This window comes from Cucurbita maxima, unplaced genomic scaffold, assembly GCF_002738345.1.
Source record: "Cucurbita maxima cultivar Rimu unplaced genomic scaffold, Cmax_1.0 Cma_Scf00054, whole genome shotgun sequence".
Lineage (NCBI taxonomy): Eukaryota > Viridiplantae > Streptophyta > Magnoliopsida > Cucurbitales > Cucurbitaceae > Cucurbita > Cucurbita maxima.
In genome coordinates this window covers 219,383-241,153 of record NW_019272070.1, presented here as the reverse complement: position 1 = coordinate 241,153, position 21,771 = coordinate 219,383, and the positions used below count along the sequence as shown (strand labels likewise).

Below are 21,771 nucleotides of genomic sequence, written 5' to 3'. Positions count from 1 at the left end.
TACGGCTAAAGTGATGGTGGATGACATAAAGAATTATTTAATTCGTTTGTATGATTACTACCAGTTTTATGATAATGCTCAAGATCATCATCAATCTGAATCAAGACTCACTTTTAAGTTCATGAGTATGGAAATGGACACAATTGATAAAAAGAATTCGAGTGGTTCAATATTAGTATTATCAAGATACGAAGAAGAAGAGAAGAACACAATTCACTCGAGTTAAAGAATGATGTGGATCGATAATTTTAATGTTTTGGCATGGTGAAAAACAAATGAGTTCAAATATAGAGTTTTATCGAAAATTGACCAAGATGTTTTGGCCTTTCTAGTGTGACTGTATCTTCTTAATTAACATTTAGTAGGGGTGGGAGGATTCTTGATTTTTTTAGGAGTTCTTAGACACCTAAAGAAGCTCTGATATGTACACAAAATTGGATGGTAGAAAATGAGCATGGTTAGATATTCCTCAACAACTTGAAGATTTGTTCTAAGATTGAGACAGATAACTCCAAATCTATATATGGTCTATTTGTTAAGATATATTTTATATCACAATTTATACTTTATTTTTCTTATGTTTTAAGACCTTCCAGCTCCACCAATTTTATGCTTTATCCAAACAATCTTAGTACTGACTTTCAAGATGCTATATATATATATATATTTTTTTTTTGTAGGAATTAAGAATGGTTAGATAGTTTTAAATTTTTAGGCATTTTGTCAAATGATTATATATAGTAAATGTACATAATTTAATTAGATGTAGTAACTTTGGAATTAATTCATTACATATTATTTACATATTTATATGTGATAATATGAATGCAATAGAGAGTTTGATATTTTTGATCTACAACCTATAGGTAGTAATTGTTTTATTATTTTAGGTCATACAAATTAAATTTTTAAATTTTTTTTTGGACCAACCCGAAAATAGAGGGTTGGGTTGGGTTACTAATCCAACCAACCCTAACCCAATCCAACTCGACCACGTACCCCTAGTATCAGTAGCAGAGTTAAAAATATATAAACTTTGGAACCAAAATAATTAACCATCCCAATTTTGAGAATTATAATAATAAGAAAAAGATTAAATAAAAGGAAAAAAAGGAATAAAAAAAAGGAATTAATTGAATGAGATAAAATAAAAGGAAGTGTAGAGATTTTGGGGGAGCGACTTTTTAACTCCCGTTGTTGGCGACTTGGCGTCATCTTCCACAGAGACAACCCAATTTCCTGAACGCCCAGAAACTTCTGCAGACGATCGGTGCAGCATCGGAAGATCCATGGGTATGGAGGAAGAAGCACAAATTATGCTCATCTCTCCGGCGGAGCCAAAAGGTAGTCCAGTCAAGGACCAGCAAGCCGCCGGAGTTGGAATCCTCCTTCAGATCATGATGCTCGTTCTCTCTTTCGTTCTCGGCCATGTTCTTCGCCGGCATAGAGTCTATTTTCTTCCCGAAGCCAGTGCTTCTCTTCTCATCGGTATCTTTAATTCATTTCTCTTGTTGATACGCTTTTCATTCTAGCTTCGAATCTGTTTACGCTTCTTAATTTGGGACTCAGTTGACAACTTTACCGTTGCATTAGGTTTTTCTTTTCATTATCGCCTCTCTGTTTTTCTCCCTTTCCTTTAATCACTTGTATGTCAGGTTTAATCGTCGGCGGGCTTGCCAACATTTCCAATACTGAAACTAACATCAGGTTCAATATCTTCCTTCTTTCCATCTCCCAGTGGCGAGGTCTCGTGTGGCCGTTTTGCGAAACGGAATGAGTTAGCCAAGTTTCCTCATATTCTACTTCTGCAGGGCGTGGTTCAACTTTCACGAAGAATTTTTCTTCCTTTTCCTTTTGCCTCCGATCATCTTATATCCTTCAGTGTCGTAATTTACATACCAATTAGGGGTTTTTCTTTTTTTTGTTCCCCATTTTGTTTCCTTAACACTCTTGTACTCAGTCAGGATTTAGTCTCTCACCTGTAAGTGCGACCCTCCAACCAATGCTTCAATATTTCCTTATTTAAGAATAGTTGGTTGATAATAGTATAGCCGTCGTGTTATGATGCTATTTACACAACGTTGCTGGTTTTGTAGAAGCCTTTCTTCTCAAACTTTGGGGCGATTGTGACGTTTGCTATCTTGGGAACCTTTATAGCCTCGGTTGTTACCGGTGGTCTTGTGTAAACTTTTCTTCTTCCCTTTCAATTGCGAAACCCTCGTTTCATGTACACCTTGTTTTTATTTTTAATTTATGCCACATTAATGCGGTTAGGTTACTCATTCTGTTGCAGTTACCTCGGTGGATTAATGTTTCTCATGTACCGGCTTCCTTTTGTTGAATGTCTTATGTTTGGTGCTCTTATTTCGGCAACAGATCCTGTCACTGTCCTGTCCATTTTTCAGGTGTTCATATGATCCAGTTTTTAAAAATATATCATGGAATTGTAGGATTGTGGAGAACATCAAACTGTAATCATGAAACAATTCCATTAAAAGCAATCGTATCTTCTGGAAAACTTGTTAGACCTTGAGTGGGCTGATATCTTAACTCTCCCTACTTTTTTTACCATTCTTCTTCTAACTCAGCAGTCTGCGTCTTATCTTTCTTGAAAAAGAAGTCCAGCTAGATTCTGAGGGTCCTTCCAAGAATTTGTATACATTGATTTTCTGAATTTGCATATTATGTGCAAAAAAATGTACTTGCAACTGTTTAGAATTTGAATTAATAAATTATTATTGTATGCTATGAATTGAATTTCATCATGTATCTGCCTGTAGTTTCATTGACAACATATGTTGACTGTCAAATTTTGTATATGATACATTGTTTTAATCACTAAGTAGTTCATCATTGTCATGTCATCATTCTAGGAACTTGGCACAGACGTGAACCTTTATGCTTTGGTGTTTGGAGAATCTGTACTGAATGATGCCGTAAGTTTTATTTATTGAAGTAATTCTTGATCTTTGTTGAAGATGCCTATATTTAATATTTCTGGTTCTCGTGTTGGATAATGGCAGATGGCAATTTCCTTGTACAGGTATGTGAAGTCGTTGGTTTTTTTTTCTTGCATTTCCATCATTATTGAATTTATTCTAATTAGAATCACTTTTGCAGAACAATGTCCTTGGTTAGAAGTCATGCTTATTCTGGAAAGAACTTTTTCTTTGTGATTGTTAGATTTCTTGAGACTTTTGTTGGCTCACTGTCAGCAGGTTATCTTTCTCTTATCTTGTCTCTAGACGATCTTCTTTTTCTCCTTTTCTTTCACATCCGTTGTATTCAACAATTCTAGAGAACTCATGAGAAGCAATACATTTAATTCGTTAGGCATCTATGTGGATACTTAAAATAACTCCAGTTGATATTGTGAAAGTGGTATGTAACTGCTAGTAGTAGCTTGTTGCTAATTACTTCAATGTGGGTTGTTGTTCAGTTGATACTTATTCTTATTAGCTTGTTGGTTTATTAATTAGTTGAGTAGTTATTGTTAGTTAAAGGTAACATGAGTTACTTTGTTATGAGTTCGTTAAATAGCAATTCCTATAGGGTACTAAGCCTTTGTAAGGACAACGTCTTTGATTTGGGAGATAAAATTTCTTCAGTAATCTTGGAAGAAGGAAAAAGCATGGATAAAATAATCTTCCAAAACTCTGGTTTAAATGCATCAATAATTTATGAAACCTTCTCATCATTTTCTTTTAGTATAAAAATGGCTTGTTTATAAAAAAAAAAAATTAAAAAATAAGTCGATGATTTGGAAACCTTCCAAGACTAGAATTCTGGCAAAACAAGATGCCTTCTAGCTCTAAACCGGCTCCTAACTAGTCTCAACTACTAAATCCTCTAGAAATATCAGCTATCTTGTTGTAGGTCATTGAAGACTTCTGATATACCAATATAACTATCAAAACATAATCATTTTTAGAAGAAATGTACATCACAAAAGTCTTGTGCTGTTTACTGCCTGACCTTCTTTTATAACTTCCTAACCATTAATACAGTTATCTTGATTACTGAATAAAATAAATGGAAGTTCTTAACGATACTTATCATCTGTGGAACTGCAGGTCTTGGAGTTGGATTTACCTCTGCATTGATATCCTTTTATGCTCAATCTTATCTTTGTTGTCTTTAGCTATATATTTATTTTCATTCTACTTTTCTGATGTCATGTTGAGCCTTAATTCTCAGAACCTTTTTAAGTATGCTGGATTGGACATTGACAAGTAAGTTCTGAACACTTTAAGAACTTCCAAATCATAATGCACTCTTCTTCGAACAAAAACTTACCATAAGGTTCTATGACTTTTCTGTATCTGAACTTGCTCGTTCCTCTGTCCAGTCTTCAAAATTTGGAGTGCTGTCTTTTTGTTCTTTTCCCGTATTTCTCGTAAGCAATCTTCTTTTCCCCTTAAGTTTTGTCATTTTATTATAGCTACCTTTTACGTTGATAGAGTTTAGCGTGAGATCTTTTACCACAGGTACATGCTTGCAGAAGGTTTTGGTTTGTCTGGTATTGTATCAATATTGTTCACAGGAATGGTGAGTAGAGATGACAGATGTCCTTTCTCTACCTTTTTTTTCCCCCTTTTGGTTTGTCTTGTAGTTCAATACGTTCATACTAATTGTTGTCACGCATGTAATATTTGATGTTTCTTTAGGTGATGAAGCATTATACATATTCAAACTTATCAGAGCCTTCACAACAATTTGTTGCGGAATTCTTTCACTTAATATCATCTCTGGCAGAGACATTTATGTAAGGGAGCCATGACCAATGTTGTAGCCTCAATGAAGGATCCTTTACCTACTTGATGCTCACAACTTTTTTTTATCACTTTTCTTTTTTGTCTTTTGTCGTCCAGATTTATATATATGGGCTTAGATATTGCAATGGAGCAACATAGCTGGTCACATGTTGGATTCATTTTTTTCTCAATTGTATCCACACCTTTGTTTAACAGTCTACTTTTACTGTTTTTCTTTATTGATATTAATTTCTTGTGGTTCCTTAATTCACTCAATGTTCACCTCAGCTATTTATTGGTGTCGCAAGGTATTGCTGCTGATTTCTTCTCTCTTATTTGCCAACCCTAGATCATTAAGCTTTCACGGAAGGTTGCATCTTTGGAGATTCTATTTCTTTTGTTTCTTAAAACTTTTGAATGTAGTTATGTACATGATTCTTTACATTACATTCTAATTAAAACAAATTGAATAGCCTTTTTATAGTTCATTTAGTTCTCAGTTGAGTTGAGAGGATAGCTTATCCTCCATTTACTTGGATGCCCCTTACTCTATCAATATGCTGTTTCTTGTCCAAAAATAAAAACATTACTTTGGACATGTTTTCTTTCTCACTTTCAGATGTTTCTATCTGTGTGTTTGACTGTAGTATTTTGTGTGATATTTCCTAGGGCTGCAAATGTCTTTTCTTGTGCATATTTAGTCAACTTAGTTCGACCTGCACATCGAAAAATACCTTCAAATCATCAGAAGGCACTTTGGTATAGTGGTAAGGAGCATAATTTCCTATTCATTTATTCATTTAATATTGTTTGGGGAGAGGGGTCCATTATTTGAATATAGTTCTAAGTGTTATAAATTTTGAATAGGACTTCGTGGGGCTATGGCGTTTGCTCTTGCACTTCAATCAATCCATGATCTTCCAGATGGACACGGGCAGACAATTTTCACGGCAACTACTGCAATAGTTGTATTGACGGTAGGAAGTTCATGTTTTTTTTTTTGATTATATCAAAATCTGGTGAATAATTTTTTGGATTAGTTTTTACCAAGATGATAAATTTTCTTTACGCAGTGGTTATACTATAAAAAATTGAATTTAGAAATCCGATAAGCTATTGTGCTACTGTGTTCCTCATGATTCGTGTTGTAAGGATGACTTAAAGAGATGCCAATTTTGCTGCATAGTGCTGGACTGGAGTAAATAGCGGATTAAACAAATTCAATCATTGTAGAGTACTTCTTATGGTATAGGTCATGTGCAAAAGAGTTGACACCCCAGATCGAGTTTCAGGAGGATGTCCAGCTTGGTAGAGGGCTACTTTGTTGCATTCTTAATAGATGGGCGACTAGGGACTTGACCATATTCTTTGGAGATATGATTTTGCAGGAGTGGTTTGGAATTGTTTCTTTGAGGCATCTAGCTCTTGCGATTGTATAAATATAATTGAGGACCTTCTTGTTAGGATAGGGAATATGATTTTGCACGATATTTTAAATATGGTTGCTACTACATTTAGGATAAGAAATATTTCTTATTCTTCTCTTTTTCTACTAGCAACCATAATTAAACTTAAAAGAGTAGGGTCATTGCACGATATTTCATATTCTTCTCTTTTTCTTATCACTTTGAAAATTTTCAGGTGTTACTTATTGGAGGTTCAACTGGTACGATGCTAGAAGCTTTACAAGTTGTAGGCGACAATGATGACCATGAATACTCTTTGACTGAAGTACGTTTTATGAATTTTGTTTCTTTTTTACTCTTTCCTTGCTTTCTTTCTTTATCAATGCTCTGGTATACAGAGTTATTTTAGTTGCATGCAAGAGCTTTATGAATGTTCCAAGTTACATGCCCAAATGTACAAGATATGAACACTCTAAGATAGTTATTTTAGACAAGTTAACCATGAATACTGCTGTGCCAATCATATACATGAGTAAAATGAACATGGAGTGGAATAGAGGAAAATATTTTACATCCAATAAGAATGCTCCCCTATCCTTCTCAGTGTAATTTCATATTCCATGTGACATGGTTCCGATCTTTTGGCCCAATCTATTTTTATGCTGAATGAGGGAAAATAGCGTCTTGATTTCTTTTGTAATTTTGTACAAAATATGGCTTCTTGGTGAATTTCTCTTCACAAAATTACTGTAACTACTGTCTACTTATGATTAGTAATGACTGGAAGACTCTTTCTTTAGTTTTAGGGGGTGCTCCCTACACCTGACCCTTGGGCTGTTTTGTATCCTTGTATGGAGTATATTCCTTTGCATTTCTTTCGAAAGAAAAATGATAAAAGATAGTGTACGAGGGATCTAGCCTAAAGATTTTTCTTTTATATAAGTTCATGAGTGAATTGCCCATGTAATTTACTAATTCAAAGTGGGGTAAGGAGAATCGGAATAGTGCTGTTGGAGTAGGGTTAGGAAGAGTTTAAATAAGGAGGGAGCAAGTATAAAAGAGAAGTCTATGTACTTGTAACCATGTACTTGCAACCTTATAATTCATGAGTTTTAATATAGTTAATTTAGTGTGACCGTGGAAAGAGGACAAGGAATAGTTTAAAAGAGAGAGCTGAGATGTGAAGAGTTAAGTTTTGAGTAGGTCATCATGCTTGCTTTTTTTGGGAACCGATTGTGGATAAGTTTAGAGCAAAGGTTGATAAGTGGAGGTGTCTTGTACTCCCGAAAGGGAGGAGTGACTTTAGACCATTCTGGCTTGAATAGCCTGCATATATACTTCTTCTCATTTCTTGGAGCTCTTATGAAAGCCATAAGTTCTATGGAGAAGATGAGTGATTTCATTTGGAAGGGGTATATAGACCTGGCAGTAAGTTGTTAGATGGTGTTGGGTCTCTCTACCCACTTCCCACGAGGGTCTTATTGCGGGGTTGCTCCAGAAAAGGAGCTTTTGAAACGGACTTGGAGATTTCCTCAGGAGGGAAAAGGCCCTTTAGAGGAAAGTTATGTTGGTATTTACGAGTTGGGATTCCATGGTTGTTCAACTAAATCCTGCTGTTAATTAGGGGAGGGGAAGATTGAGAGAAAATAAAGAGAATGCAGAGAATGTTCAGGGTTTTTGGCACAATAAATTGTTAAAGCATTGCTAAAAAAATTAAATGTATCATTAGCTTAAGCTTTTCGGTTTAGTTGTAATTTAACATGATTTTAGAGAGGCCCTATGTTAGAGTTCCTATAATGGTGTTTCTTCCCCAAATAATATCACTTTTCACTTGTTGGACCTTCTATGAATTTTCAAACTTCACAAATGAGGGGAAGTGATACAATATTAATGAAAAGATAAAATTCCCGTAAAAAGAGCTTGTTTGAGAATGTTACTTAGACTAAGTCAAATAATCTTTCCTCAACCTTCCTTTGTGTGATCATGTGATCCAGTCCTATCAAATGTCTGTGGGTTCTATCGTTTCATGCTCATTTAACAACAAAAAAGTTCGATCAAGCGGTTCTTCTGCCTCTCATTGTTAAATTCTTTGATATGTAGTGTTTAAGCTGGATGATGTATAAATTTCTGTGTACTTCTTTTCACAATAACCATGATACCTGGAAAATTGGTCTCTGTGATTCATGTGCTAGGTCTGTTGTGCTACAGTAATAGTTAATGAAACTCAAGACCTTTTAATCTCTTGTCCGTCTTTCTCTCAGAACTCTGATGTGAGCAATGGCTACATTGCTCCTGATAGTGATGAAGGATCATCAAGGAGTAGAATCAAAATGAAACTTAGGGAGTTCCATGAGAGGTGACATCTAATATCCTTCTTTCATTTTCAGACCTTTTCTGATTATTGAATCATCAATAAAATGCCTCACTTTTTTTTCCTCAGCACTGCATCATTTACAGCTTTGAATAGGAACTACCTGACCCCATTCTTTAAGAGTCGCAGTGGTGATGATGAAGAAAATGATAACAGTAAGAATGACTTAATTTAACTTACTCAGTTCATGGTCCAAACATTTGCTACTTTGTGTATATTTGTTTCTTGATGCATCAATGAAGGTTTTATGGGTTATTATTATTTCGTATTATTTGAAAACTTCTAATATATGTTTGATAATTTCCTCTAAAAATATTTTTTTTATGGGAGAAGATTTCATTGATGATTGAAATTTAAATCATCAATGAAATTTACAAAAGTAAGAATGACAACTTTTGATATATGTATAATTCATGGTGTTTTCAAAAGACCTTCCCAATTTGCAATGAGGGAGGTATAGCTATAGGAAGTAAAAACATTAGATAGTTTATATCAAGATATAGCTTGGTAAACAACATTGTCGAAAAGTTTTGTGTAGGTCTGTGCCTTTTCTGTAAATATACTCCGATTCATTTCTTTCCACATATTCTAAAAAAAAAGGCATGTTGAGGTATTTTCTTACTAGGGCTTTTGCATTCTTGAAAGGGTGAGAACGTTAAGGCTTCTGGAAAAATATTATCATTTTCCTTTATGAAGTGAACTATCTAAAGAATGGAATTTTAAGGATGAAATATTGGGATCTCCTACTCATTGAGTTTCCCTCGATGGTGTGTCCTATGCAAACAAGGTTTGGAGTCACGAGGTCACATACTCCATACTTGCCCTTTTAGTTTTTGATTAGACTGTGGTACTGGTTATTATTATAGCTGTCTCCTATTACTTAGACTCACGGGCCACCCTTTCAAAAATGTGAAGAAATTTCTATGGATGAATCTTGTTAGAGCTTTTTTGGGCCACACAGTATGGAAAATCAGAAAATGTTTACTGAATAGGAGCAGCCCTTTGAAAGATTTTTTTTATAACTTTCTTGCTATATCTTGGTGTAAATATGGAAGCCATTTTGTCCAGTTGGAGAAGTTTTTTGTAAATCCTTGGTTTGAGACTCCCCCCACCCCACCCCATCCCATTTTGTAATTTCGTTTGTCAATGAAATTACTTCTTATCAGTTAACTTTCTTGGTCATTTTTTTCTCTTATTATATATATATAATAAGAGGCAAAGATTTTATTACCGAAATTTTAAAGAGTACAAAAGAAGCCAAGGAGACAAGGCATCTCCTCTCAACCACTCAAAAAAGGAGTTTAACAAGTGGCCACAATCCAAACAGTGAAAAAGTAGTGTATTTTTGCCCGAGGGGAGGGGAGGGGAGGGGAGGGGGCTGTACAAATTCCCTATAAATGTTCTCTAAACAACCGTTAAATTCTCTCAATTTTTCTTTGACAGCATATTGTTTTTCTAAATTCAAAGAGATCGAAGAGTAGAGCTCTGGCGATGCTCTCTTTTATCAAATTCTAGCCTTTCCTCTGGAAGAATGAAGTTCATATTGATTTATATGCACCAAGGTACCTCAATTTATATTGAATTCGAAGAAAAACAAGGGAGATTTAGAGATTCCAATCCCTCCAAACCCCCCTGTAACCTGATGATTTCTTCACTTGATATCCAAACTCTGCCCCTTCTAGTTGACTTAATAACTCTCTCTCATTGGCTCCTCACTCATGCATGCTCGTTTCCGACTCTTTTCTTCTTTATTGGTCCTCCTGTATTTCCATGCATTAAGGGTCTGTCACTCTGATACGTATTAGCTATATAGAGACGAGCACACAAAAACACAATCTTCTATCTAGATATTTTTTGCCTTTGAAGACTAGGAAATTAGATTTAGAAATCACCCCAAGCTAGGCACAACTAGTTTTAATTGAAGATCAAATACTCTGCCAATACAAACTACTAATCTATGTGACTAGCATTTAATTCAATCTTATTATACCGGAGGAAAAAAATGGAAAACGAAGAATGGTAAAATCAAAGCTCTCTTGAAAACAATAAAATTACATGAAGAATAGATGGCGAGACTTCTAGATTTCTAAGCCTCCTGTCACTAATACAAAGACTTAGACATTTGTAGGCTTGAGAAAGATTTTGGAACTCTCCTTGGAGGATTTCTTTTGGCTCTATTTAGTTTTGTCGATCTGGAAAGTGTATTAGTTCATGGCTTGTTCGATTGTTGAATGGCAATTTTCCTTTTGAAGGCATATTGTTACAATATGTCTGGAACTTTATAATTGGCTGTAGAATCACTTACATGTACGGCAAATTAGATGTTACACCACTAGTTGACAATCTATTCTGTATGATGTTTACATTTTTAAAATATGGAACTGTACTTCACCCAAAAACCGAAAACGTTCTAGTGCTTAAAGTTAGGTTGGCATGTTGTTGTGAACTTCATCATTATTTAGCTTTGTATCGAACTGAATTGACTTGATTCTGATGATTTCTTATTTCAATCAATAGGGGCACTAATCCGTGGTTCTTGAAAGTTTGTTTCGGGCATGACTAACACTTATTATAGAAAGGTAGTATTGAGAAAGATCGTACAAGCTGGAGAACTTTGTGAATACTGTAGGCATCCGCTCTGGAATTAGGTGGATACAAACCGATGGAGCGTGCAGAATGGAAGTTTCAACTTTGACTGAATGATTACAATAGTAATGAATTCATTACATGCCTTCTGCTGTGGAATTGGAATGAATAAATGGGAGTAGAAAAGTTGGGGTTTAATCAAATGAGTAAGATGATGGAAACGAATTCTTTACAAAGGTTTTGTCATGGACAGTACCAATGATGTGGAAATTATAGGTTAAACATTACCATTTATCTCTAATTTAGATTACTCACACTCTATAGGCTTATTTAAAATTTTTGAACTCATGTAAAACTTGCTCTCGTCAAATACGGCTTGTCTACTAAATTTTCTGGCGGCCGGTAACATCATATATATCAATAGTTAGGAATACTCAATGTTTCTAACTTAGCACACAGCGTGTCGGATCTCTGGGAGAATTAATAGGCTATAATACTCACATCCTAGGCATGTATTCATATATTTATAATGTTCAACTCATAGAACATTCAATTCCTCATTTATAGTATGCTTGACATCTTACATGAGCCATAACAATATATAAATAGATATTTATATCATCTATGCATATATTATTACTATTTTAAGCTCTTAATCATGTAATCTACATGCTCATTTCCTACCACTTGTATAAACTCATTCATAATCTATTATCTAAAATACGTCGGGTTTTCATACCTTTATATAAACGCTTAGATCAACTTAACTCTCGAGCTTCAATGGTCGACAACCTCTTCACACACACCCCTTCATCCTCAAGTGTGCACATCATCATAACAATCACCAAACAAAATCACGAAATTTTCAAAACAACACCTATTGAATTCCTTTCCTTTGTTTTCGGCTTTCCTTTACCTTGTTCTTCGTTTTTTTAACCCACACTACTCAAATATCTTTATCACACACAACCTTGATTCTATTTTTAAGAACAGATTAAGTTGGATGACATGACTATGATAACATCACCTGTGCACTCATGGAAAGAAAAGTTGAGGGTTATTTTGGACTTTTTTTTTTTGCGAAAATATGATGCATGACATGATAACTTCTAAGGTTTCATTTCTGGAAAGTAATATTCTAGCTTAAGGTATGAATTAAGAGCCCACCCATAATATCGAAGAATACACACAATTTTACTTAAATATTTTGACGAAAAAAAATGCAATAAAAAATAAATACATTTCAACCAACATTTTTAATTAATAAAATAACTTAAATTCATATGTGTACTCTAAAGAAACTCAATAAAAATAATAATAATAATAATAAATAAATAAATAAACGAAAGAGCAAAACCCAACCCTTTTCCATCTTCCTCTCTCACTCACTCTCACGTGTCTCACCTTCTTTTTCTTCTTCTTCCCGGCCGTCTCCTCCGTTTCAGCATCCCAGTGCCGTCGCCGCTTCTCTTCCGATCAGTGTTGCCGCCGCATCCTCACTCCTTGTTTTTACTGGTATTTTCCCGATCTCCATCTATGCGTTTCTTCTCACTAGAAAACACAAGTTAGGACTTGTCTAATGATGAAAGAAGGGAGGAGTTGTTTTGATTTTTTTTTTTTTTTTTTTTTTTTTTTTTTTTTTTTTTTTTTTTTTTTTTTTTTTTTTTTTTTTTTTTTTTTTTTTNTTTTTTTTTTTTTTTTTTTTTTTTTTTTTTTTTTTTGAATTTTCATAAACAATAGCCAAATAGAAACGAGAAACAAAACACATCCTTCAGAAAATTGGGACTTCTCGAACAGCCGTGTTTTGCCTTTTGATTTGTTGCATATGTTCATCAATTGGGGCTTTAATCAAATTTGTATCTGTTCGGTCTCTTCTGGAAATTGCTCCTGTAACCATGAATCTTTTAGCATCTCCGTTCTTCTTTATTAAATAATCTATTGTATTATCCAATTCTCTTTTAGTCCTAAGCTTGTAGGAGTTAGTTTGATCGACCCAACAACTTCCACCATACTTTTATTTGTAGATTTGTAGATTATAGTTGGGGAGAACACGATGAACCTTTTCTTTAAATTTAAATTATCTCCTTCATTAACCAATAATCACTGATACTTCGAATTTACTTGAAATAAGATCCGTTAATAGCCGTCTATGTACTTCGTACTTCATGGTGTAAAAAGATATAGAAAATGTTCAAGCTTAAACAAGCGTGCTTTAATTTCCTTATCAGATGTTCTTTTCTATTATATGATTGAATTTTATCCTTATCAGATGTTCAATGATATCTAAAACCTGTGATCGGTTATGACTCTCAATTTGATGTTCCTTCCAAAGTTCATTTGAATTCTTTTGATTAGGGAACGCCGCTAGTCATGGAAATTCGTCTTGTAATTCATTATTTCAACAATTTAAGTTTAAGAGATGTTAACAGTTATGCGTACACTATTTTAGCTTTATTTATTTATTCTCTTAATTTTATTTTGTTCACAGATCAGTTAGTTTAAAATTCTTAATTGCTGTGAGATTTGTTACAGCCAGGATAGCTCTTGATGGATCCACTGACCCAGAATACTTCGTTGCAACGCCTTCAAAATGTGGAGAAGGTTGGACTAACTTTCTATTCCCTAAATTTTTTGTTTCTAGTTCTTTGCATGGTCTTTAATTGTACCACAAGATTTCTTACGGCCAATTTTTGTGTTCCATTCCTGCAGAGAATTGTGAGGGTTTTGGAGCTTGCGGGGGGAGTCATGGAAGAGCTTGCCAACCCTGCTGGTCCAAGAAAGGAATTTGTCAACAATCATTGCAGTGAGTTCATGCAATTCATCAAGGTGAGTCTTCTGTGTTTGACAGTGGTTCTTCACGTCAAATGTTGTTTCAAATTTAGCTAGGTTTATCGCCTCACATTGGGCGTCTGTGTTTAACAACTTTTGTAATTATTTGCTGGTTTATTCTTAAACCCTTTTCTTCCTCAATTTTAGCTAGGTTAGGGCCTGTTGGGTTCCTTTTGGGGCGTCAATTTTGTAGGTCTAGTGTTTGTGTTGCAGTTGTTTATTTATTTATTATTTTGATTTGACCCTTCTGTCTTCTTTTGTTTCTTTTTCCTCCATGAAAGTTGGGTTCCTTTTGTACAATTTGGCAATTGATATCTTATTTGAATGCTTGGTTATTCGATCAAATGATTTTCAAGTTTAGCTTAAGGTTTCTATTCCGTAGACTGCTATTGCTTCATGTTTCCTTTTTTCTTCTCAAATTTTAATTGTTTGATGGACGATGGTGCTAACTATTATATTTTGGAGGATACTTGGGTGGAGATAAAACCCTTTGTGCTCTATTCCCACAACTCTATTACTTTTCAGATAGAGGATCGATTTGATAGCCTCTGGCTTGCCCTCTTTTGATAATTTCTTCTTGGTGTCCCTTGGTTTTCGTTGTTCCCTTACTGACTGACAGGCAGTGGAAGTTGCTGGTCTTCATTTCTATTATAATATATGTTATTTATTTATTTATTTTTTTTTTTTATGTATATTTGTTATTTATTGTAATTATATATTCTTTTAGTTCAGGGTCTTCTGTATGCATATACAAATGTAACCCTCTCATCTAAGATATAGGGTTTTTATAATTTATTTCCTTTTTTCCATTAGGGTTTCTTCTCTTCCAAGTAGGGCTAAGGTTTAGAGTTTGAGTCATCATATTAGAGTGACCGTTTGTCAACACCGTTCATCTCAAGAGGAGCACTACCATCAAAAGAGTCGAAGCATTGTAGCCGTTCATCAAAAAGGCATGTAGGTTGTTTGAATCTGCTTCTTTCGATTGGGTTTGTTTTGAGATGTGTTTTTCGATCTATCCATGTGATTGGATTCAACAAAATCTCTTGGGTTTGTTGCGAGTTGTGTTTGCATCATGGGTTTAGAAATTTTTACAGTCCAATTTTTTCTCCTCTATTCAGGTTTATCTTCAGTTTGTGTCATTGATCGTTTTGTCTGCCTTAAAAGGATTTGGATGGCAAAAATCACTGAATAGAGATTATATGCTTATGTTTTTCATGAACCAATTGTGGTGGGAAGGGTTTATGGTAATGATCACCAATGTATCCATAGGATAGGGACTGGGATGGGAAAACCTCTGTGATGACCATCTTGCCCTTTTTGTTGAGGATTGAAAGGTAAGTTTCTGTAGCTTCCTTCGGATTTTCTGGCTTTTGTGATGGTTTTTAATGGTAAGCAAGGGCTGTGAGGGTTGATAGGAATAGTTGTGGTTTTTCTTTCTATTCTGAGGTTGAATAGGTTTTGGTTATTGATCAGGTTTTTTGGTGTACGATGGGGGCAATTTTCAATGAGGTTGAGGAAAGTTGTCCATCCTTTTTAGTCTTCACCCACTAGAATAAAAATAACACCATCATTTCCATGAAATGGTCTTCTCTGGTAAACATTTTTCCTTGAACTTTTAGTTTAATGGAGCCAATAGTAGGGTGTACTAAGATGCTGTCAAACATGGAAAGAATCTCATATGATCTCCTATAGTTTTATTCTTGTTTCACTATATCTGTCATTTAGCTCGATTGAATAGGTCTTTCCGCCAATGATGGTCTTGGGTTTTAGAAGTGTAGGAGGTGGTGCCATGGGACTTGGCCTCTGAGATGAGGGGTTCATAACACTTGCTGTATGTGCCATCTGTTTTTCAATGACCACATTCTTTTGGACTTCTAGTGCTGATACCTTAGCCCAAATTCCAGTAATCAACTACTGGATACCCACAACAAAAAATGAAGTTGGTAAATCTTAACACAATCCTTAATCTTCTGCTAGCTATTAGACTCGCCCAATATTCACATCATCAACATTCTTCAATGCTACAAACAAGTTGTCCATTTACACAATCTTTATTCTTCTGTTAGCTATTAGAGTCACTCAATCTTCGCACCATCGACATTCTTCGTGCTTGGGAGGCCGTTGAATGCTATGGGTTGTAGTTAGATAAAGCTAGAGATGTCCATTTATCATGTGGAGCTAGGGCCCTGTGGAGGCCCGTCCCAAATTGGTTGGGGAATCCCCGTTTAAATGGGAAAAGGGGAGAGATTTCTTCCTGTTCGATAAATAGGGCTGGACCTCCCCGCCTCGCCCCTTTGATATACGTACATATATATATATATACATATATATATCCATTACAAATTATAATAAATAAATTTAAAAAACAAATATTTTCTTTGTCTTACAATTACATTTTCATCACTTTACACATTGTCCATTATTTTATTTCAGCCTATTATACTTTATTTTGGCTAATAAGCCCAAAGTTAGTGAAATTGGGGTCACAATGAACTTTGGTGCTTATTATAAATATTTTTATTTATATACTACAATATCTAAGGTTTTGAGACTATGATCGTAATCTTTAAGTTAAAACTATGATGAATTCTTTTTGTGTGGAAGTTTATGCTGTAATACTAAAATTTGATTAGAAATGTTGTTTGTAGAACATATATAAGATTTTTGTTTACATTTTTAATAAAAATTATATCATTAAACGGGAATTATGCATTTCAAAAATTTCTTCACAAAAACCATTTTTTAAAAAAAAAATAAAAATCTGAGATAAAATTTCCTGTGGGAAACTTGATCCCTGCACAATCATGTGGGGATTCCTTGCCTCGATAATCTTTGAAAAAATAAATGGAGAATTTCACCGGGATGTTGAATGAAAAGGGGGTGGGCATGGGGATGGGAAGTCTTCCTTGTTCCCGCCCCTCCTCATGGACATCTCTAGATAAAGTTTCATTACGAGTTTACCGGATATTCAACAAAAAAACAGCTTTGTTCGTTGAGTCTCGTCGTGGCTTGAGTAGATTGTTGGGCGTCTAGTGGAGATCACAAACGTAGAGAGGTTGGGGGTTGTGATGGAAGAATTGTTGACGTGGGACTCTGTTGGTTGGAAGTTGATTATTCCACTGCGGTCGGGGTTATCTTGTGGTCGAGACTAGTTGATGATCTACTCTGTTTCACTTCAGAGGCCACTTGGAGTGTTGGCATAGAGAGAGTGGAGTCAGGAAAACAACTTGAAAAGCTGCTAAGACTTGTCGGAAACTTTGTTCATGTAGATCTCTTTGTCAGTTGGTAGTTGGTTGTCGCACGTTGGTCAATGGTCGGGGTTGTCACGGTGACCTGGGTTTTTGCGTGGTCACATGGAACCCTAGGTTAAAAGTACTTCTGGTTTTCCTAATACTAAGCACATTTCTTTTGTGTCTGATCACATTTTCCATCATGGGAGAAAGGATTCCAAGTATTCGGCTCCTTAGTTGTTACAGGGTTTCTCTTGTAACGTTTTTTTCATTTTCTTTGTTCTCTCCCTTCTTGGGTACCTCTGCGTTTTCCTCTCTTTAGTAGGTTGAAATTCTTAAAAGGTGAAATTCTTGGCTAGCTCTGAAGGGAGAGTGAACACGCAAGATTATCTTGAAAGACGTTCATCATTAGTGTAGAACCAGCAATAGTGTGTTTGTTGGAAGGAGGATGATCTTGACTATTTTATGTGGAATTGTCCTTTTGCTTTTCCCATTTGGAGTCGATTTTTCAGGGCTTTCGCATTTGCTTTAGCAACATGGTTTCTCTTTGATCGGGAAGGTATGATAGAGGAAGAATTTTGTCGCAAGTTTTTTTTTGGCTATTTTGTGGGGCAGGCTGGAGAGGAAAAGGAGTTTTAGAGGATCTGAGAGGTCTGGGGATGAATCATAGGAGTTGGATAGGTTTAGTTCTTCATTATGTTCCTCCATTAATCAAGATTTTTTTTTTTGTAATTACGAGCTTGATTTCATACTTTTACATTGGATTTTTTTCCCTTGTATTTGAGCTGAGGCAGTGTTGGTTGTTGTATGTCTTGTACACTTTTTTCATTCTTCTCCATGAAAGCTTTGTTTCTTATATAAAAATAAATGATCTTTCAAATTTGAATTTGTAAACTGGTATTAGTATATTATCTGGTAAGGCTTCCTTGTAGAGTTACATTATTCTGTCAATTCGAGCATGTAATAGACTTTCATGGCAACTTCACTTGGAATTATCATGAAAAGCTTACATTCAAACAACTGGTTTACAAAAAGTTGAACTTTGATTAGTTGTTGTTTTTAAAGAGTATTATTATATTAATTTTAGTCCGATCAGAAGTTCAGATAAAGTTTTATTACAAAAAGTGCTCTCCCCCGTTTCTGGTTCCTGCTAGAAAAAATGTGGAATGATTGTGTTCGAGTATTACTGGGTATTTGGGATATTGGTGTTCGTTACGTAATGACAGTTAATTTCTCGTTAGATTGTTAGGTGAGTTGGTTAGGAGTCGGGAGTGTAGAGGACGGATATTATTGCTGATTGTATCAATTTGTTACCATTTGGCTCACGTAACCGAGTTCTTAGCAGATTGTAGAGAATAATTAAAGAATAATTGTTGTGTGGCTGGTATGCTTTTTTAGGACTGTTCAAAGATGGGCATCTTTATCAAAAGTGTCAAGTTTATGCAATCCTATATTTCACCTAAATCTTTGAATTATATTTGAGGAATAATGTGAAACATTTTGTCCTCCTTGAAATCAGGATATCCAAGTAACGTTGCGGGATGAAATCAAAAGTGCGTGTGAATATCGTCCATTCGAGAAGTGTGATTATAGTTCAAGGATTATTAATGAACTTTGCTGCAAGAAACTGGAATACATGATTTTGAAGTTGGATGGAATGAAGCAAACCATTGATGAATATCAAGTGAAAATGGAAGATGCTTGAGGTAAATGTCGCAGTGAGCTGCCAATCTAACTATTTTCCATTTTTCCCATACAATGTTGTAGAAACGTAGGTTGATGGGGAAACTTGAGTCATGTATGTATATGATCTAGGTAGAGCTAATAGCATCCACTTATGACTAGTCGGCTCATACCAAAATCCTGCTGTATTCTTAGTACATCTCTTATATTATCCTATTATTATTTGAGTTTTTTAATATCAATTTTGAGAACGTGACAAATCCTAATCCAGGCAGATCCTCTATCTTAAGGGGGATAGCTAAACTATCCATTGTTTTCCTTTTAATCTGTGGTCTTTTCTATATTTGATATATAGGTCATGTCTTGTTGGCTGTATTCATTTTCTTTCATTTGTTTGCATCAAGAAGTTGTCGAACTATGAAATCTCATATCGGTTGGGAAGGAGTACGAAGCATTCTTTATAAGGGTGTGGAAACCTCTACCTAGCATACATGTTTTAAAAGTCCGAAAGGGAAAGCCCAAAGAGGACAATATCTGTTGGTGGTGGGTTTGGACTGTTATAAATGGTGTCAGAGCTAGACATCGAGCGATGTGCCAATGAGGAGGTTGAGCACCAAAGGGGGGTGGACAAGAGGCGGTGTGCCAGCAAGGACGTTGGGCCTTAAAATGGGGTGGATTGGTGGGTCCCACATCGATTGGAGAAGGGAACAAGTGCCAGCAAAGACGCTGGCCCCCGAATGGGGGGTAGATTGTGAAATCCCATATCGATTGGGGAGGAGAACGAAACCTTCTTTGTATGGGTGTGGAAACCTCTCTTTAGCAAACACGTTTTAAAACTTTGAGGGGGAAGCCCCAAAGGAAAAGTCCAAAGAAGACAATATCTGCTAGCGGTAAGTTTAGTTGTTACACAACCGAAGTGAAGTATTCATGATTGAATTTTAATGTTTTGAAGTAGAAACTGCCTGCACAGGGATAGTAGAGAAAAGCTACCAGTTTGGCAGAAAACAGTTTCTCCTTTTCATTTGGTTAGACTGTTTTATCTGTTTTATGTGTTCTTGAGCCAAACTAGGAGTTGATTCTTCCAAGGTTTCCCTTTCTATGCGTCTTATTATTATTATTTGAAGTATTGCTTCTCTTACCTAAAAGTGTGAGAACATTCTATACCATGTGCCTACGTTTTAGGATGTGAAAAGTTGGACCCATTGGCTTGGGACTTCCTTTTGAGAGAATATTAGCAACACACTGTATATGCGTACACTTTGTCTGGATGAATTCTTTTTTTGTAGGCAGGCCTTATCTTTGTCACATAATATATAGATCTCTCGTGTCGTGACTTTAATGACTAGCTTCATCGACCTATGGGGATAAGATTATCGACATCCTTAGGAGCATTCTACAACTTGTAGTATCTAAACATCCATTTCTAGTTCATGTTTTTTTTCTCGTTATTTGATGAATGTCATTATTGTCTATTGTTTGTGAATACTTTCCTTTGAAGTTACACGAATAGATGTAACAATATTTGTCACTTGTCACATATGGTTGTAGTATCTCATTCTCATCATAAATCAAACGATCGTTTGTAACTATTTAGACGCACCCACACAAAAAACTGAGTCACAATCGTTGTTTTTCTTGACATTGTTGTGAGGAATGTTCAAATTTGATGATTTTGACACGTATGAGTCACTTGTCACATATGGTTGTAGTATCTCATTCTCATCATAAATCGAACGATTGTTTGTAACTATTTAGAAGCACCCGCACAAAAAATTGAGTCACAATTGTTGTTTTCTTGACATTGTTGTGAGGAATGTTCAAATTTGATGATTTTGACACGTATAATCGATGTTCATCACTCAAAAATGATTTTCTGCTTCTGGCCAATTTATGTTCGACCAACGTTAGGGTGCTATTACACTCCTGGCCAGTTTATTTCTGGCAGCCCTTCACTTGTTTACGTTTTCAAGGGTCATTACACTCTTATCTCTATAAAACTCTTCACCATTCCATTGGGTGAACAAGAATTATTTATCTTTGGTTGGTGTACATTTAACAGAAGATCTGGGTTGAACGAAGAGAAAGGAAGAAGGAAGGAAGAATGATTGGTAGAGAGAATAGAGGTGGAGAAGTGGTGTATTTAACTTACATGGGACCAATTTTGTGTAATTTGGAATTGAATATCTCACCTACATTTGGGTTATGTATTAAGTTTGGCATCTTAGCTTCTTCTACTTCACATCTCACCTAATTACATACTTTACTTTACTTTACTTTGCTTTCTATTGGAGGGGATAATAGTTATGTCCACCTTCCCTAAAGGACCACTAACAACCATTTCATATACTCGATGAAGATTATCTTTATAATTGAGCGAACCACTTTCTTTTTTCTTTTTAATTTAGAAAGGGAAGTTTTGCACCACTTGACATAACAATTAGATTCAATCATAATTTTCCTTTAAATGATAAGTCACATCATATTGTGACCTTTGGTCTCTGTCCGGACCCGATAAAGAAAATGGGATCACTTTTTATGGACTTATTGAGAATGATTCTAATTTAGTTCAGGGCCTATTAGAAGTAGAAGGCGCTCTATTGGGATTAGGAGTGACATTGATTCTTCAATTCAAACTTAGAAATCTCTTAAATATAATATAAAATGGCATATATGCATGTATATATACACAAAGCATTTCCTTTATGGGTTGGATGGTTCACTAAAAAAATTGAGTGACAAATTATATAATTTGAAAGCTGAAAAAGGTAAGTTCCTTTATTGAAATCTTTGTGATGCACATGTGATCTAAATGGGGATGGCCCTGCCCTCAGCGCCCTCAGAGCCCTCAGAGCCCTGTCCTATCAACAAGGGGATGCCAATGGCTATCAAGAGGAGGGGGCCATGGGGGCCTG

At 35.3% G+C, this 21,771-nt stretch overlaps 2 protein-coding genes across 9 annotated transcripts; both read left to right on the top strand.

Annotated features, from left to right (window-relative positions):
* The first annotated feature begins 1,159 nt into the window (after positions 1-1,159).
* Positions 1,160-11,415, top strand: LOC111471648 (sodium/hydrogen exchanger 6-like). 2 transcript variants are annotated; one of them, XM_023117363.1, is made up of 22 exons: positions 1,160-1,488; positions 1,656-1,707; positions 1,812-1,871; positions 1,957-1,981; positions 2,097-2,182; positions 2,294-2,405; positions 2,874-2,936; positions 3,024-3,043; positions 3,121-3,218; positions 4,074-4,102; positions 4,201-4,232; positions 4,349-4,396; positions 4,488-4,548; positions 4,668-4,765; positions 4,872-4,947; positions 5,043-5,062; positions 5,424-5,521; positions 5,622-5,731; positions 6,396-6,485; positions 8,422-8,516; positions 8,601-8,686; positions 11,049-11,415. In XM_023117363.1, exons 1-22 carry the CDS (start codon positions 1,290-1,292, stop codon positions 11,069-11,071), a joined length of 1,581 nt encoding a protein of 526 aa, XP_022973131.1. In that variant the 5' UTR covers positions 1,160-1,289; the 3' UTR covers positions 11,072-11,415. The 2 variants fall into 2 exon arrangements, with proteins under 2 accessions (XP_022973131.1, XP_022973130.1); XM_023117362.1 differs by having other exon boundaries at positions 11,046-11,415.
* A 1,050-nt stretch (positions 11,416-12,465) lies between these two features.
* On the top strand, positions 12,466-21,141 carry LOC111471674 (mediator of RNA polymerase II transcription subunit 11). 7 transcript variants are annotated; one of them, XM_023117405.1, is made up of 4 exons: positions 12,466-12,632; positions 13,606-13,718; positions 13,827-13,943; positions 18,696-19,129. In XM_023117405.1, exons 2-4 carry the CDS (start codon positions 13,665-13,667, stop codon positions 18,879-18,881), a joined length of 357 nt encoding a protein of 118 aa, XP_022973173.1. In that variant the 5' UTR covers positions 12,466-12,632; positions 13,606-13,664; the 3' UTR covers positions 18,882-19,129. The 7 variants fall into 7 exon arrangements, with proteins under 7 accessions (XP_022973173.1, XP_022973171.1, XP_022973170.1 ...); XM_023117402.1 differs by adding an exon at positions 20,919-21,141 and having other exon boundaries at positions 12,475-12,632; positions 13,650-13,943; positions 18,696-18,882; XM_023117400.1 differs by adding an exon at positions 20,910-21,141 and having other exon boundaries at positions 12,475-12,632; positions 13,650-13,943; positions 18,696-18,882.
* Positions 21,142-21,771: the final 630 nt, after the last annotated feature.